We start from the raw sequence: 16,563 nt of genomic DNA, 5'->3' as shown, positions 1-16,563 counted from the left end.
TTTGACACGATCCTTTGAAAAACACGAAAACCAAAAGAGATTACAAGACTTAAGTTTTGAATATGCTTTGATTTGCCGCAGAAAAAACCTAACACCGCAGTAAAATGCAGAAAACCGTATTTTATTCAGCATGGATTCCGCTTTTCTAAGGCCTCTGCTGTAGTATGGCGGATTTTCATTTTCTTTGCGGGTGCCGGATCTAATCCGCTGGAGAATTCCGATAGCATGGCTTGGCGTTCGTAATGACTCGGCTGGTGCTGTGTTCCATCCGATCTGCCAGATAAAGAAAACGAATATCTTGAGCCGTTCGTACAGAATTGGACAAAGAAGCTTGGAATATCTGATTTGAATGCGTCGTACGACCAATATCTACCCCATACAATAAGTTATAATTTAGTTTTTACTCACCCAAGTGCTGCTGCTCTCTTGAGCATAGACGGATTGCGTTGACGGGCCGTGTTAAACGGCTGAATGCGATCGTTGCGCTGACCCATTCGGCCTGCGGTGTTGATCTGCGCAGGCGGGTCACGAAGAGCGAACGATTTTGCGTAATGACCCAAATGGAGCGACTGGAAATTAAAGACTTCACGGACGTCCTTAGGTAAAGCCGCATATGACCTGACGAATGACACGTAACCTGTCACAAGTACACAATTAGTCTTAGTCCTTTTTTGGCCTAACTTAAACCAGAACTGAAAAAGAAGGGCGGAAAGAAAAAAGAAAAAAAAAACATCTGTTTACCTTTAGTGGCCATTTCATAAAGATTGTAGCTCTCGATAACGCATTCCTCGAAGCTCAGCTGCAGAGAAGTGGCGGCTTGCTCCATCGTTTGTGAGGTCTACCCATTCGCGTGAAATAAAAAACGAAAATGAGATAATATTTTGATTACACACATTTTCATTGAATATTTTTCTTAATATATATGTTCCACCAACAACTTTCGTGACAAATGAAAAAGACTACGTCTATCAAACGTTATCAATATTTACCCTGGCCCATGAACTGGCTAACGTCTTTAAGATGACATCAGGATTCTTTTCAACGACACTGGATGGTCAACCCCACGGAGTAGAAGAGGGCACATAAGGCAAAACGAACGCAGTTAATGTTTGTGCAATATAAAACAAGAGATGAATAAAAATAAAATCAGTAATGAATTACATTGTAGAAATCTATAGTGCATGAATGGAATTCGTTGAATAAAAACAAATTAAAACTTAAGTGTCATCAGCTAACCTGAGTCCCCTTTTGGCCAGATGATGAACAAAGTCCGTTTCAGGTGGGGCTAGGAAGATGATCGCTTGGCCGCACTTGCCTACACGAGCCGTTCGACCCACCCTGTGAACATATTCTTCGGCCGTCACGGGAGGATTATATTGGACGATCCAATCGACCGATGACAAATCCAGGCCACGGGCAGCTACATCCTGTATGAATTAATTTTTGTCAGTGTTTGATGCCAAGTCAAATGGGTAATGATTACAGGAATCCGTGGGTTCCAATCATTAAATATTCGATAAATATTCGCTCTGGGCCTCATTGGTAGAACACACGAGTTTAATTCGCACTGACGTGAATAAAAACACGTGTAAAATATAGATAAATCCATCATTTTTCTTCGATTTCCATTTCTTATCTGTACCAAGAAAATGAACTCTAATAAGCATTTGTTCATTCGCACGCCGCGAAGTATACATCTTTCACTGTCTTTCCCTTTCTCACGAAAAAGATGGGATCAAAATTCAAAGAACTCGAGAGGAAAATGAAAACTCGCTCAACAAACTTCCATGAACAGTCTCTGAGCCGATGTAAGTCGTTTGTTTTACATGGAAATCGAACGACACTGACAAGGATGGAGAAGTTGTTATTACACCGCTCACATTTCGCTTGAAGTAACGCGAATCATTCGTCGACGTTAAGAAAAAGATGAGGCTTCAAACCTACTAATTTTATCGCCATTCCATCCGTAGTTCAAATACAAGAACCAAAAACTAAATAGTTATTACGTTAATGAAGGATTAAATTAACAGCCGATAATGGTTAAGTCGAAAAGCAATTCTTTCTGGCTTCGTTAACGAAAAAAGGACAACTCCTCGACCTCCTTCGAACGATATGTGAGGCGAAGTAGACAAGCATCCATAAGCCCCGTTATACCATAACTTCAAAAGCGCATGTGACCAGGTTGTCAAAGGCAAACCGAAAGACAAAAAGTCTATGGTGGAATCGACAATTACGACCAAGAAGCACCGTTAATCGGTTCATCTGCACGCTCTAACCGCCCGGAAGTTACGGGAAAACCCATTCCATCCCCCAACCCCCCCTCTCCCCCAAACAAAAACAACGTGAAAAACCAAACTAATTTCATTGTTTGTAGGTTTGCTCGGTAGCCAATGGCAGCATTGCGTTGTAAGCGAAAATACATAATGATTTTACAGAATGAAACATTAATGACCACTTACCGTGCACAGAAGGACGCCACTTTCAGTATCCCGAAATTCCTTGAAGATTGCTGTCCGATCCTGGAAATACACAACAGATTAGGAGATAAGAAAATTTATAATTGACAATATAAAAGTAATGCCTTTACACATATTAGCAATGGCAAAACGCCCATCCCGTTGCTTTTGGGGCCAAAAGGCAACGAAACTACACCAAACTGGCCGTAATTGGCACCAAAAAACGGTAACCGGTTGGCCAGCGGCTACTGTTGAGTACCGGACAATTGTACCCCTGACTTATTACGTACAAAAACCGTGAAAATATTCGGGTTTTTCCTTTTAAAATCTTAGTAGCTTGTACGAAAGCGGCATGGACGCCATCTATTCGGGGAACAACGCCTTGTAAATAACGAAAGTGTATATCGTACCTTTTGTGGCATATTTCCGTGTAGTTTACAAAAACTGATTGGAGTTCGATTTTCCCGTTTAGCCAAAACCTGTAAGAAAAACGGAGCGTAAAGGTAAGGCTGCAAGAGAAAAGAAATCATAAAGAACACAGCCATACAAACGCAAATTTTGCAGCGACACCTTTGCGTGCTTAAAAATGTTGTAATGAAACAAAAACTCACCCGGTTGAAAAGCTCAGTGTGGTAATCTACGGAATCTTGCGTCGTCATAAAAATCAGCACTTTCTTTTCTGTGGATATCTGTCAATAAAAAGTAAAAACGCGTGAGAAATTAAGTAATTCCCTTTTATGGGAAACAGTTCTTCACATCTTAATTACTCTTAACTAACCGTGCATTTCCATAGAATGAAAGCCGCCAGCGTCGCCAGTCGTAGTTTTGGAGGTACTATAATATACCACTGTTTCAAATTTGTTGGCGTCACTAACTGATCTTGATTTACGCTTGCGTCTTCCGACAATTTAATATGCTCCGGGTCAGTCAGGGCCAATCCTGCTAGTTTTTCAACGCCTTTACTCAAGGTGGCAGACAGCAGCACAGTTTGTCGTTGTCCTATACTGCCTTCTTTAACGAAATGTTCTTCCACTATGCTGACAATCCTGCAAAAAAAGAAAGTATCAAAACGGAAATAAGGAGTGAATTAGTTTTATCCGATACAAATTGATAAGAATCGTCACGTGCAATACCTGCCCACGTCTTTCTCGTAGCCCATATCAAGAAGTCGATCAGCTTCATCCATGATGAGCCAGTGAAGTCGACCAAGATTAAGATTACGCGTAGACGTTAAATGATCAAGAAGACGACCAGGGGTCGAAATTAAAATGTTCATTCCTTTTCGAATACGTGCTTTTTCGGATTTTTTCTTTTCTCCGCCAATCAAGTACCCTGGCACGACCCATGTAAAGGGCTAAAATATTTTAAAAATGTATATTAACATTAGAATAAGACGGCAAAATGGACTTTTAAAATTATTTCAAGTTAATACCTTTAGAATTTTTACGAACCAAGAGTATGTTTGCAGAACCAGCTCTCTTGTGGGAACAACAACGAGAGCAAACACACCAGAGCTTCTATCAATCTTGGGCGTAATACTCTGTAATTTCTATTTAAACCAGCGTCAGTAAGAAGATAATTTGAAACATTGTAAAATGGTAAGTGTTTTAACGTACCTCTACAATAGGAATGGCGTACGCCAGGGTTTTACCACTTCCCGTCTGAGATTTAACAATTGCGTCTTTCTTGTCGAGAAGAATTGGAATCGTTCTGGACTGTGCTTCAGTCATATGTTTCAAATTCAAATCTTTCTCTAATGTTGCTACCTGTGAAACAAATATTATTTGTGTTTCCATTTAAATGCCAAATGTAGTAGATAATTTCTTACTAAATACTTGTGAATAGTCAAAGCCGAAAAGCTACGAGACGAAAATAAATTTTCTTCTGTACTTTCTACATTATCTTTAGTGACGGTAGGAATCTCCGGGTTTTTAAAGAAAAGTGATGATATGATGCCTGTGTTGTTATAACTACCTGATGATCCCCCTTGTTGTGAAACTGCAGAGTTGTTCTTTTTGTTATTTGACACATTTTTCCTAGTTGCTTTCTTTTGGCTGGTATGCATGACAGTAGGAGTATCCCCTTGTACATTTTCTGCATGTGACAGTTTTTCTGTACTACTGTTATTATTTGATTGGTCATTTTCTGCATGTGATGGTTTCTGTGGTTTACTTTCATTGTTTGACTGATCATTTTTCTTAGAGGTAAGTGGCTGTAAATTTGCTGAAAAACTCTTCAGTTCAGACAAATTTTTCTTTTTAACATGTGTGGCTTTTTTTCGAACAACTACAAATGCTGGTTTCTTCACACCGTCTGCCTTCACTGTCTGTCGAGGCTTAGGTGCAAAGCTTACAAGTGGCTTCTGGTTAGCAACATACTCTTGATGTGACATAGGTTTGGCCTGGTACATAAATGTTTTTATTAATTGTCGAACACGAAAACAGTTGAAACAGTATGATCGTTAACGAATATTTCCAAATGCATGTCAGAGTTACTAACCTTAGGCGCATCTTGGGTTTGTTTGCTACCATCAGTAAGGTTTAAAGTGAAACTACTGCTGTCCATTTTCTAGTGAATTTTTCAATCTAAACGTCAGAGGTGTCAAAAATAAATCCGAATGGGAAAGATCGCTAATGAGAGAGTAGCAAGACTTTTAATATAAACTAAACCAGTGAAATTTTCTCACTTTTCATACTTTTCTTCTGCTACGACAACCCACGTGTTTTGGGACGTTTCGATCATATCGCTATCGCTAGATGGCTCTGTAAAAACGCGCACAAATTCAAAAAGCCTTACCTGGTTTGTTTTCGTTTCGCAACAAAAAGAAAAAAAAAATTTAACCAGACAGAACCAACAAGATGCTTCAACGCTTCGCGTTTTTTTTTACAAGTACTTTGATACTGAAATTTATTAAAAACGAGGAACATCAGAAAATGGGCTTGAAAAGCTATCTGAGGTATCCGATCCTGCAAGTTTTTATTCTTATAGCTTACTTTTTTAGATGAAATTGAAATTTTGGAGATTAATATTTGCTAATGAAACCGATATTTTTGCAAACTTTGGCAGCCACAAGGGCATCGTTTCAGGTAAATGCTGCAACAATTGCAAAAAAGAAGGGTTCTACATTTAAAACGAGTCGTTGCGGTTGCGTGAAGACAAATTTGACATCCAATGTTCTCGGCCCCAAACTTGGAATAAGCAATTATGGACTGGACTATATAAGGTGTTAATTGATGGTGATACCAACGACGCGGTACGTGATAGAAACGCAGTACTAATCGACTGTCTTCCGGCCCACCTCTGGAAAGTGCTTCCTCAGCTAAGGTCTGTACAACCAATCGTTTTCTTATCCTCTCCCTTCTCGAACTCTCCTGCTGTATTCGCTTTCTCTCACGTCGTACATTTGCGATAAAACGATCACAGATACGACACATTAGATAGCCTGTTTTGTTCGCGTACATCCCGATAAGAAGATAGAATCCGGCAAGAATGAAAAGAAAAATCCAAGTGGACCAACCTACCGGAAAGAATGGAGTGCTGCACACCGAACTATCAGCTTTGGTACAATACTTACTTTGCAGACTGAAGCCACCAAAAAGTGAGCGCATAACTTTGGCAATCGTTCCATTTCCTTGGACATTAAAGGCCAACCGAGCTTCACCTCTTTCAGGCTCGATAAACTGGATTTCCTGGAGTTGCTCGTGCATCCATTTCATTGCTTTTTCGCTCAGAAAGAAAAGCAACACTTTCACCATCAATTTAGTGTTGGAAACAAGTTTACAAGACAAGCCGATTGCTTCACTACAAAAGAGGAAGTCTGTCCTGTACCGACGTAAGAAAAAAATGGATTGAATGAGAGCGCGGAAGAGTACGAATAGGAAAAATGCGACCAAGCAAAGGCTGGCAATCCTGCGCCCAAAGAAGATCCACTCAACATCGAAAGAAACATGAGGTATTGTTCCAGAATCAAAGAGCGTGAAGTTAAAATGAAGCCAAGGCTGAACAACTATTGATGCTGTAAGCTTTTCCACCGCTGTTATGAAAGTATGGTAAGCTTGACCGTAGAAAGTATCATCCGGTGAACAATAGGCGACTATGTCAATAGCTCGACAAGCGGAACGAGAGATCTGTTGGCAAAGTTGTTTGGATAAGGTTCGTTGAACTGATCCCGTGTCTTTGGAGGATGGCAGAATTAAACTAGTCAGCCATTGGCCAGCTACATCGAAACCTTGATCTAACTTGGCTAAATCGGTCTGGTCGATGTAAGCAGTACACGAACGGGCGAACAAAATTGGGCAAGTCGAATACCAAGAAGTGGTTACGTTCACACATAATTGACGTAATCGACTAGCTAACATCTTATCGAGTTGCTTAACATTTTTCCCTTTAAAATCCGTTGAAGAGAAAAAGCCTGTCGTCATGTCATCTACTGAATTTCTAATGGAATTAATGAGCTCAGAGTGTCGTCCGTTAAAATCAAAGAGACTGAGAAATGTTTGATAAAACGGGAGCAGTATGACTTTGACGACCAGCAATTTCTCATCAATATAGAGACCAATCAAACAGAAAACATGGATGAGGATAGAAAAACTATTGACTATTAAAGTAAGCATCGGTCCTAGAAAAAGCTGAGTTTCTATTATCAATCTTAGAACTAAATTGAGAAGTGGAATAACTAAATGAATGAAAGTCATAGCACCAAGACCTGGTAACCATGACCGAACGTACAAAGGGCTACCAACGAAAATAGCTACCGCAATTAAGAGCCAAAGAGTGAAAGAGGTGTTGTAGTATAAATGAACAAAGTAGAAAACGCCGGACGTGAGGAATCCCAGAATGGCATTAAAGTACAGTGCACTGAGCTTCCAGCAGTGCAAGTAAAATAACAAAAAACACGATCCTGCTAAGATCGAATACACTCGATGGTTCCATCGTTTTCTTACAGATTGCAAACCACTAATATCCTCTGCTGCATGAACTAATGCCATTCCTATTTCCTCCAGACCGTCTTTGATGCTATCCACGAATTGCTTGACGATCAAAATGCCGTGTTCGAGTAAACTCGTTTCAGATTGAGCGGCTGTAATGTTGGTTTCACATTGTTTCTCGTACAATTTTTCCCTCAAGTTCTCGAAAAAACCTGCCGCCGAAGGAAGTTGTGGACATTCTCGAATTGGCTCGCCTTTGTGCGTGTGCCAAACGTTAAAAGCGTCGCATACGGTTAGAACTTGCTCTGATTTAAAGTTAATTTCTGGTGAGGATGGGGCTACCAACCCGAGACACAGAATAGATACTGCCAACATTGAAGAGGTGACACTCTGTTTGAGAATAACAAATTTTAAAACGATGTCTAGAAAGTTTAGAATTTTGCATACCCAGTTGAGTCCAACCCCGGATGGAAAGCTTAGTTTTATTAACCGGAAGGCTGCGAAAGTGCATGTCGCAATGACATCTGTAGTAACAGAAATGTAGAACGATACGAAAAACTGGTTTTTCAAAATTTTATTTCGTAGCTTGAAACGACGGCCATCAACATAGAATTGCACGGGTTATTTGCTTGGGACAGATTCCGTTGGACGTTTGAAATCCAAGTTTTAGTAGCGTTATTGCTGGAGGCTCTTCGTTTATCAATTGTTCCCATTTTCTCACGTCTAAATCATACGTAAAATCAACTTAATCAAAGCTTTCGCTCACGTCGGTGTTATTCAAAAGAGCAACATCAATTACCGTTATCTGCACATCATGCTATTTAACGACGTCTTTCTTCCCGGAGTACGACCGAATAGCATACGATTTAGCATGAAATTCCTGGATTTCAGAAAGCCTTTGCCATCTGCGTTCAAACTGGAAACCTGACACGCGCGTAAAGTTTGTATAACAGAAAAAGTGTATCGTTTTTTTTTAGGAGAAATTTTCTCCTATTTAAATTTCCCTCCGAAGAAAATGCCGTGGAAAACATTCAGATGGACATGTGATAGCGAGAAAATGACATCAATCACGGAAGCTAAGTTGAAACAGCGTCGAAAAGGTCGGACAAGAAAGAAAGCACACGAGTTAAAAATGTGTTGTGAAAGGAAAAATTTGACTATCACGTATCCGCAAATTAGCTTTCACTCTTCGTAGATCCTGCCGACAAAAAGGATATCGTGAGCAAACGTCGATTCACAAAATGAAGTGGTGATAGATTCGTTTAAATTTATCCTATATGGACATATATTAGTGGGCTTTTAACTGACCCTTTTCTATGCAACGTGAAATCAACTATAGATATACCCCGTGAAGTATATGGTACAAAATGCTTTCTAAGTTGACAGAGTCCCATCTAAGGTGATATTTCCATTTAACTAAAGCTCCGTATATTAATTACAGTTCATTGATACTACTTTAAAACTGTACGCATGCAATATAGCAACCTGTTTAGTGTTTTTGGTTCGAAATTTGAGGGAGTAGAACTAGAAAGGATGCCGTTCTAATCTACATGCCAAAGTAAGAAAAAAGAAACAAGGTATTAGTTGTGTCGACTGTTTGTGGATAAACGACTTTCTCTTAAAATCGAGACACAAAAACTACCGCACTTTTGCTCCTTTCACTTTCACGATAGACACTTAAAAACGACACTCTTTCCAACTAGTGGGTCAACACTCGGTGCTACTCCTAACGCGAACCGGTACACAATTTTTTTTTTTCAAAAACCCAACTTAGCTCTCTTTGCACTTTCAGACACCTGAAAGTTGACTCAGCACGACCAGTATGCGTCGTGTGTGTCGCCAGAGTCGTTGACATTCCACCGAATGAAATCAGCTTTACTTAGCCACTGACTTTTACTCTTTTAAAAGATCAGTGTGAAGGAGACAATCGAGACATTTAGTCGACAACTAGTGGATAAGATGAAGCCATCTGTACCTTTACTACTGATTGCCATAAGTGTGTGCGTTCCGGCCATCCATGCAGCATCAATATCCAGGTAAGATTCACTGGATATATTCTTACGTGAAAAGCTAGTTAACCTCGTTCTCGTGTAGAAAAACCCTCGTAGTCGCAGAACCACTTGGATTCCTGACGAAATTCATTCTAAACAAACGATCCAAGGCGGTAAATGCAGAGAGAAATGATGATGTTCAAACTCTTATTGGCGCAACTAAAAGAGAAAGCGCGATTCTTGAGACACCTATCGTTGCAGCAGCGTCTATACAAATCGAAGTAAAGGCTGATCCGAAACTTGGAGAAGTATTTGAAACCAAAGGAGCTAAAAATAAAATTCAAAGCGCAAGCGAAAAACCGACCGTCGATTCTACAAGTCCAAAGTGAGTCATTAAAACATCATCAAAGAAAAGAATTAAATATGATGTAATAAACCTTATTTCTGGAATAGATCCTCTTCTACCACGGAAGCCCCAACGTGGACCTGGTGGGAGCTGAATAACCCCAAGAAATCTGTCAAAAGCAATACAAGAGATGTCATTAAGTTAACATTCCGCGGTGACGCCCGAAGGGCCACTGCAACCACCCCTGTCGAAGTCGTTGAGACTCCAGCAGAGACAGTGCCCGTTGATGTTGTCGAAACAACCGCTCAAGACAGCGTTATTGCATCGGCCGGAGCAAGTGCTTCCAGCAACGAGGGATCTCCTGTTTCCGTGGCTACCACCTCACAAACTTTTGAGAAAAAGCCTACCATTCACATTATAGCGAGTCCCAAGCACCGCATACTGTACGAGGATAACACACCGGATTATCACGTCACGTTACAAGTGATTAAAGTGGAGATAGATCCTGCTCACATCAAACCAATACCTGATACCGTCGCAATGGATGTCAAACCAGCTGAATTCGCATTCGGTGTAGATGCCTCCGCTACAACCAGTGCGGCCGGTACAGGTGAAGCTTCTTCATTGGGGGCTCAGGCTGGTGCTGTTGCAAGTTCAACTTCAGATACATCGATGGACGGAGGCATTTCTACTGTGGGTGTTACGTCTGGCAACACCCAATTGAATTTATACTCGGGATCATATGGGTCTCAGTCTGGACTAGCTGGAACCGGTGTAACCGGAGTAACCGGAGTAACCGGAGTAACAGGAGTAACCGGGACAACAGGAGGGGCTGGAGGGGCTGGAGGGGCTGGAGGGGCTGGAGGGGCTGGAGGGGCTGGAGGGGCTGGAGGGGCTGGAGGGGCTGGAGGGGCTGGAGGGGCTGGAGGGGCTGGAGGGGCTGGAGGGGCTGGAGGAGCAGGAACAACAGGAACAACAGGAACAACAGGAGCAACAGGAGCAACAGGAGCAACAGGAGCAACAGGAGCAACAGGAGCAACAGGAGCAACAGGAGCAACAGGAGCTGGATTGGATAGCTCAGAAGAGGATGATTGAAGTTCTTCACAGGAATCTCATTTGTTATTTACCGAAGTGTAACGGGGAAATTCAGTTCTTAACTTCCTTAATCGACCAGTGATAAATATCTAATTGCATGTGTTTCAAAATTGTTAGACCGTTTTCATCTCCGTAATGAATCATAAGCCATTTTTTCATTTTACATCGCACAACTACAGATGTTATGTAATACGCTTGATTGTTTCTCTTTACCCCTTGGACAAATGACAGTATATAGCACCAAAACATGGACCTGTTGCGTTAGTGTGAAAATAAATTCTGAAATGGCACGAGAATGTTCTGATGTGTAGCCACACCGATGCATTTCAGCACGTCGTCCACGCTTGTTAACTTATGTGGGCCGTTACAGTTTTCAAACACTTTTTGAACCGCATGAATCTAGTTGTAGATAAAAGACCCAACGACACGTTTGAACACACACAGAAAGGAGATAACCAGCGGGCAATGCAAACACTACAGAAGGGTCTTATTTGCTTGCGTCAAAATGACCATAACGAAAAATCGAATCTGCCAATGTTCCAATCGCTTCAGAGTTTCTACACGATTCACGTACCACTCTTGGCTTTTCTTTCAATTGCACCATAATCTGACGCTGTGACGTCGATATAACAAAAACCCCAAAAAAGCCAATAAAAACTAAACAAATGGAGGAGATTGTTGTAGCTGTTCCGAGCGGAGTATAAAACGGATTTTTCCCCAACCACACGGTTACGTTATTTATGACTGTGTTGATCCAAAACAAATAGCATACTGTAATAAAGGGATACGTAAACTCAATGCCCACTTATGTATCCGTTCAGTTATTTATATTCTACGCTTACGGGCAACGTATTCGGGTCGTGCGAGAACATCGTGTAAGCTCTTCGGTTTTTTTGTGTTAGCATTTTAACGTTGAATTTCTCCCACCAAAGGCAAAGGGAAGGGGCCTCATAAAAACTAATTCCATAAAACGCAGAGTATGTAAACAATCATGCGTTCACCTAAATAAAATTCCTTTACGTGCCTAATGGAACTCGCTAGATTTTAACGTACTGCCGAATTCGATAAGATGTAATTAACATTAACGCGCAAGTAAGCATATTTTCCTGGACTTTTTTTTTATAGGACCGTCTCTGCAAACTTTATACGCCTAATATTCACGGTTATCTTTTACATACATTAGGTTTTGTCTTTCAAGATTTTACCAATAACTCAATGTTTTTAATGTTTTACTTACATCAAAAGATAAAAATAAACGGACAGATTGGCGGCGTATACGTACTAACTGAAAAACATCTCATAAACGCATTAAAAATTCGAGGTATCGTCAGCAAATAAAAGCGGAAAATGATATAAATAATTTTATGGCACTTTCCTTGCGGATTATTTCTGGAATGTTACAAAGATGCTCATCGGCCTCACAGAGTCTTTTACCGGCTATACGCTACATTAGTCATTTAATCAATCAAGACGTTATATCTTTTCAGGGGGGTTAAGCTAGTAGACTATTTTGAATGTTTTGCATTTGAAAATCCAACCTATATGCCGCAAGAAAAGTAGATCCTGTCGACTAGAGTACAAGCAAACAAATAACCGTAATTTCGTTTTCTGTGACACGAGAATTAGGGCATAGAACCTGATAAAAACCAAAAGAAAGATGGAAGTGTGGATACACAATCGAATGTTTGCATCCTACTTGGACAACAATCTTCAGTTGTGTAGCTATCGCATAGAGTAAAAGGCGCCAATAGTGCAAGCAAAATGATCCTACCGTAATTGTCCTCTGACATAGTGGCACCTTGATGAATTGATGAATGTGTCGTGTAACGAGTACAACGATATCTCTTTAATAAATAACTAAGCGGCAAAGTTAATGCAATCTTTATTAGCCTGACAGCTGGAATAAAACTAAATAGGCACGTTCATAACCTCCAACTACTGGCGTGAACGAAAGAAAACTACCTGGGCTCCAATTGGAAGTGGGCGGATATTGGTCAAAAAACAGCTGTAATAGAGGAAGGGGTAGAAATAAACAAAAATATACCTTCGCTAGAATACCTTTTGATTTTTCATTTGGTTACCTTTCCCCTAGTTCTTTTTTTCAAAAATGCGAATGCCGAAGGATAATAAAAGTTTTACACGTGCCATAAAAAAATTTATCAACATGTAGAAGGCGCTGGGTGCTGTACCATCACCCCCAAAAAAACCTAATCAGCTCAAAGGTTTGAAACTTTTTTTTTTATAGACCGGCTATAGGTAAATGTAACAATAACCGAATGTATTGCCTTATGAAACATGTCCTAATGCGTATTTAAACTAACACGATCATATTGCTTCGATTGGTCCGTAAATAGGCAGTACTATCACTTCAACAAGACTCCACCTCTCTGCATCACGAGGCTGTTAACAAACAATAAAAAACAAACTCAATATGATACCGACATTACCATACCGCGTGATGGTTTAAGCCGTACCCGGTGCACGATTGATTAGGTTGTGTAGGTCTACCCTAATATTACGCACCCCGTTGTGCAGTGCGAAACTGTATATAAACAGGGAGATGTTCTGTACATGTTACCAGTCTTTCTGATCCCGTCTAACCCACTGTTTTTGAAAATGAAATTCTTGATTGTTGCAGCAACCCTTTTGGTGGCGAGCGCTTCGGCCAGCGTCCTGAGGGCCAAAGGCCTCAGTGACTGCGGTAATGTCCTATAGCATTTTTGTACCTGGTCTAGCATTTACTTTCAATTAACTTTTTAAAGGCGCTGGTGGTTCGCCTATTTCTTTCGAGGGCCAACTTCTTACCCAAACGGCTCCCGTTGTCGGCAGGATGTTCATGGATTTGACCGTAAGTCATCACAACTATCATTGCATCCTTTTTCTGTTTATGTACATTTATTGAATTCATGTAATAAGTAATTGATAGTAAGATAACGTGAAACTCAAGGCACTTTTCGTATTACAAAAACCTTTCCTAGACTACCACCTTAGTTGATGCCACAGCTGAAGCCAACTTGCAAGTCCGCAAAGTCACCACCCGAATTGCCGACAACTATGAAGTTCCATGCCTGAACGGCATTTCTGGAACCTGGTAAGTCTATTATAGATTGAGATTGAATTCATGCGTCAGAGCCTGAAAAATGCCACTGTGTCAAATGGACGACCATGACTCATTTTCATGTACTGTATTCATTTGTTACCTTGATCACGTAGCACTGTTGAGTTCTGCACGGCCCTTACCACTTACCCAGATGCCGTCTGCACCCTTTTCCCTGCTGACGTGCCCTGCTCCTGCCCTCTTGCTGCCGCTGTCTACGCCAATCCATCCGCTTACGTCACTTTCACCTCCGAATGGCTCGGCATTGAAGGAGGAGTTAACGTAAGATTGAAATAATCAGTTCTATAACAAAGAGCCCGTTTTTAATGATTGGTTTCACAAATAATTTTTGCTCGCGCAGGGTGACTACATCACCCGCACTGAAATCGTTTCCAACCTCGGAACTCCCGAGGAAACCATCTTGGGCTGCCTCCTTTTGGAGTACGCTTTGGTGGCCGTTTAAGCGCAAGCAGACCTACCGTTCATCTTACAAACTGTTCGTGAAATATCGGTGAATTTAGTGTGCCTTGGAAAAATCTTAATGACGAAATAAATCAATAAAGCAAAGTGTAGTGAGAACTTCACATTATTCGCAATTACAATAAGGCTATTGCAAAATACGTGTCATCTTGTGACACATTGTTATGGGGCGTGCAATTAAACCAGCATTCACTAAATGTTTTTGAATCTTGACAACTGTTAGGAGACATCCTATTATTAACTGTTTTGGGTACACATTATTTGGTGGCCATAGCTTCATGTCCATCTGTAGGTGGCTGAGATACTACAACCGTACAGAAACATCATGCACGATTTTATCTGTGCTAAGGGATCAGTTGGATTTTAAAGGTCGACCATGGACGAATGCAATGGTAATTGAAAACTCATGCCAAGCAAACGCGTCTCCATGCTTGATAGGCCTATACGTTCATATTAGTTTGATTGATTTGTAAACAAGAATATTACTGATTTATGGAGGCTTTGTCTCTTTGCCTCACGAGGCTGTTTAACAAATAATAGAAACGAAGTCAACATGATACGGAATGCCACTATACTACGTGACCCATAACGTACAGCCTAATAAGCTGCTGTATCTCGTGATCAGTTGATTAGACTATTGACCAAATCTAGGCACCAAAATTACGTAAAGCAAACCTCCCTATATAAACAAGCGAAGCTCTCTCTATAGGGCACCAGTCGTTCTAAAATCCTTGTCCCCCCCTATATACTAAAAATGAAAATCTTGGTTGTTGCAGCAGCCTGTTTGGTGGCGAGCGTATCGTCCAGTGTTTTGAGAATTAAAGGCCTCACGGACTGTGGTAATTTTTTTCACATTTTTTAAATCTCAACAAATTTATTAAAGGATTCTTAATTAATTGAAAAATACCCCTTTTAATAATCTATTTCAAGGTGGTGGTGGCGCTCCCATTAAATTCAGTGGAGAAATCCTTACCCAAACGGCTCCTGTTGTCGGCAGGATGTTCATGGATTTAACCGTAAGTTACCGCAATTGCTAATGCATCAATTGCTTCTTTGATATAGCTTTTGCCCACGCAAGAAGTAAATGAAAATTTCAAGGCATTTTGATCTAAAAAATGTTTCTTAGACCACCACTCTGATTGATGCAACAGTCGAAGCCAATTTGACTATGCGCAAAGTCACTACCCGAGTTATCGACAACTATGAAGTTCCGTGCTTGAACGGCATTTCTGGAAGTTGGTAAGTCTTGTTCATATGTGATATGAAAGTTCATGGCCAGAGTATCATATAGCCCTACCTTTCCAATGGAAGACAGAGCTTGGAGTTTTCATTGTTTTTACGTTTCATTTTTGAAATTATGCAGCACCGTTGACTTCTGCTCAGCTCTTACCACTTACCCAGAAGCCGTCTGCACCCTCTTCCCAGCTGACGTGCCCTGCTCATGCCCACTCGCTGCCGCCGTTTACACCAATCCAGCCGCTTACGTCACTTTCACCTCCGAATGGCTCGCTATTGAAGGAGGAGTTAACGTACGACTAAAACAAATTCATTCCATAACACAGAGCTCGTTTTTAACGATGGGTTTCGCACATTATTTTTCCTCGTATAGGGTGATTACAGTACTCGAACTGAAATCATTTCAAACCTTGGAGCTCCCCAGGAAGCCTTGTTGGGCTGTCTCCTGCTGGAGTACGCTTTGGTGGCCGTTTAAGCACACGCAATCGTTCTGCTTACAAACTTTTCGTGAAATGCTTATGAACGTGGTGTATTGGAGCGATTTAAAGATGAAATAAACTGGCTATAACAACGGGTAATGCAGCTCAGAATTGTTACTAATCGCAATAAAATTACGGAAGAGTGGTATTATAGCATTTCAAATACGACACGTTCTCAGAATTTTTTCGAAATCTTGGCATTCATGGCGATACATTTATCTTTATATGTTTGAACAAATATCAAACCATATAAAATAAGGCTAGAAACGGAGAGTGCTAAAGATAAGGTCAAATCGACGGTGCAAGGCATTGATTTCAGACAGCTTGATGGGCGTTGTTTAGTGCGCATAAAATATCACTCTTCCTATGTAAACATACATTGTAAAGGTGAAAGTTTAGTGTATAGAAATTCCTTATAATTATAGGATATTACTACAGTAATTCTGAACATGTAT

The 16,563-nt window shown here is 40.7% G+C and overlaps 4 protein-coding genes across 5 annotated transcripts; 3 read left to right on the top strand and 1 right to left on the bottom strand.

Moving 5' to 3' along the window:
• Positions 1 to 53: 53 nt before the first annotated feature.
• Positions 54 to 5,123, bottom strand: LOC130700811 (probable ATP-dependent RNA helicase DDX31). 2 transcript variants are annotated; one of them, XM_057522798.2, is made up of 15 exons: positions 4,956 to 5,123; positions 4,612 to 4,857; positions 4,285 to 4,560; positions 4,073 to 4,222; positions 3,889 to 4,005; positions 3,590 to 3,810; positions 3,235 to 3,502; positions 3,068 to 3,145; positions 2,867 to 2,935; positions 2,460 to 2,519; positions 1,237 to 1,427; positions 990 to 1,047; positions 742 to 838; positions 409 to 637; positions 54 to 273 (listed from the first exon to the last, which is right to left on the bottom strand). In XM_057522798.2, exons 1-15 carry the CDS (start codon positions 5,019 to 5,021, stop codon positions 126 to 128), a joined length of 2,274 nt encoding a protein of 757 aa, XP_057378781.1. In that variant the 5' UTR covers positions 5,022 to 5,123; the 3' UTR covers positions 54 to 125. The 2 variants fall into 2 exon arrangements, with proteins under 2 accessions (XP_057378781.1, XP_057378780.1); XM_057522797.2 differs by having other exon boundaries at positions 4,285 to 4,857; positions 4,956 to 5,122.
• A 3,989-nt stretch (positions 5,124 to 9,112) lies between these two features.
• On the top strand, positions 9,113 to 10,816 carry LOC130700846 (mucin-19-like). The gene is made up of 3 exons (XM_057522830.2): positions 9,113 to 9,420; positions 9,479 to 9,760; positions 9,829 to 10,816. Exons 1-3 carry the CDS (start codon positions 9,344 to 9,346, stop codon positions 10,814 to 10,816), a joined length of 1,347 nt encoding a protein of 448 aa, XP_057378813.1. The 5' UTR covers positions 9,113 to 9,343.
• A 2,544-nt stretch (positions 10,817 to 13,360) lies between these two features.
• Positions 13,361 to 14,480, top strand: LOC130700820 (uncharacterized). Its single transcript, XM_057522808.2, has 5 exons — positions 13,361 to 13,517; positions 13,579 to 13,664; positions 13,795 to 13,907; positions 14,030 to 14,195; positions 14,275 to 14,480. The coding sequence occupies exons 1-5, from the start codon at positions 13,388 to 13,390 to the stop codon at positions 14,374 to 14,376; spliced, it is 597 nt and encodes a 198-aa protein (XP_057378791.1). The 5' UTR covers positions 13,361 to 13,387; the 3' UTR covers positions 14,377 to 14,480.
• Positions 14,481 to 15,090: 610 nt separating this feature from the next.
• Positions 15,091 to 16,202, top strand: LOC130700825 (uncharacterized). Its single transcript, XM_057522814.2, has 5 exons — positions 15,091 to 15,232; positions 15,324 to 15,409; positions 15,520 to 15,632; positions 15,757 to 15,922; positions 16,003 to 16,202. Exons 1-5 carry the CDS (start codon positions 15,148 to 15,150, stop codon positions 16,102 to 16,104), a joined length of 552 nt encoding a protein of 183 aa, XP_057378797.1. The 5' UTR covers positions 15,091 to 15,147; the 3' UTR covers positions 16,105 to 16,202.
• Positions 16,203 to 16,563: the final 361 nt, after the last annotated feature.

This window comes from Daphnia carinata, chromosome 9 (assembly GCF_022539665.2).
Source record: "Daphnia carinata strain CSIRO-1 chromosome 9, CSIRO_AGI_Dcar_HiC_V3, whole genome shotgun sequence".
Taxonomy (NCBI): Eukaryota; Metazoa; Arthropoda; class Branchiopoda; order Diplostraca; family Daphniidae; genus Daphnia; species Daphnia carinata.
The sequence above is the reverse complement of the archived record's forward strand: the minus strand, read 5'-3'. Positions and strand labels throughout refer to the sequence as shown.

Excerpts from the sequence above, each read along its gene's own strand:
- LOC130700820 (XM_057522808.2), top strand. The coding sequence starts at position 13,388 with ATGTTACCAGTCTTTCTGATCCCGTCTAACCCACTGTTTTTGAAAATG. Across the intron at positions 13,908-14,029 it reads AACGGCATTTCTGGAACCTG|CACTGTTGAGTTCTGCACGG; the intron begins GTAAGTCTATTA and ends TTGATCACGTAG. Across the intron at positions 14,196-14,274 it reads GCATTGAAGGAGGAGTTAAC|GGTGACTACATCACCCGCAC; the intron begins GTAAGATTGAAA and ends TTGCTCGCGCAG.
- LOC130700811 (XM_057522797.2), bottom strand. The coding sequence starts at position 5,021 with ATGGACAGCAGTAGTTTCACTTTAAACCTTACTGATGGTAGCAAACAA. Across the intron at positions 3,146-3,234 it reads TCATTCTATGGAAATGCACG|ATATCCACAGAAAAGAAAGT; the intron begins GTTAGTTAAGAG and ends TTTTATTGACAG. Across the intron at positions 2,936-3,067 it reads ACACTGAGCTTTTCAACCGG|GTTTTGGCTAAACGGGAAAA; the intron begins GTGAGTTTTTGT and ends TTTTTCTTACAG.
- LOC130700825 (XM_057522814.2), top strand. The coding sequence starts at position 15,148 with ATGAAAATCTTGGTTGTTGCAGCAGCCTGTTTGGTGGCGAGCGTATCG. Across the intron at positions 15,233-15,323 it reads TAAAGGCCTCACGGACTGTG|GTGGTGGTGGCGCTCCCATT; the intron begins GTAATTTTTTTC and ends ATCTATTTCAAG. Across the intron at positions 15,633-15,756 it reads AACGGCATTTCTGGAAGTTG|CACCGTTGACTTCTGCTCAG; the intron begins GTAAGTCTTGTT and ends GAAATTATGCAG.
- LOC130700846 (XM_057522830.2), top strand. The coding sequence starts at position 9,344 with ATGAAGCCATCTGTACCTTTACTACTGATTGCCATAAGTGTGTGCGTT. Across the intron at positions 9,421-9,478 it reads CATGCAGCATCAATATCCAG|AAAAACCCTCGTAGTCGCAG; the intron begins GTAAGATTCACT and ends GTTCTCGTGTAG. Across the intron at positions 9,761-9,828 it reads GTCGATTCTACAAGTCCAAA|ATCCTCTTCTACCACGGAAG; the intron begins GTGAGTCATTAA and ends TTTCTGGAATAG.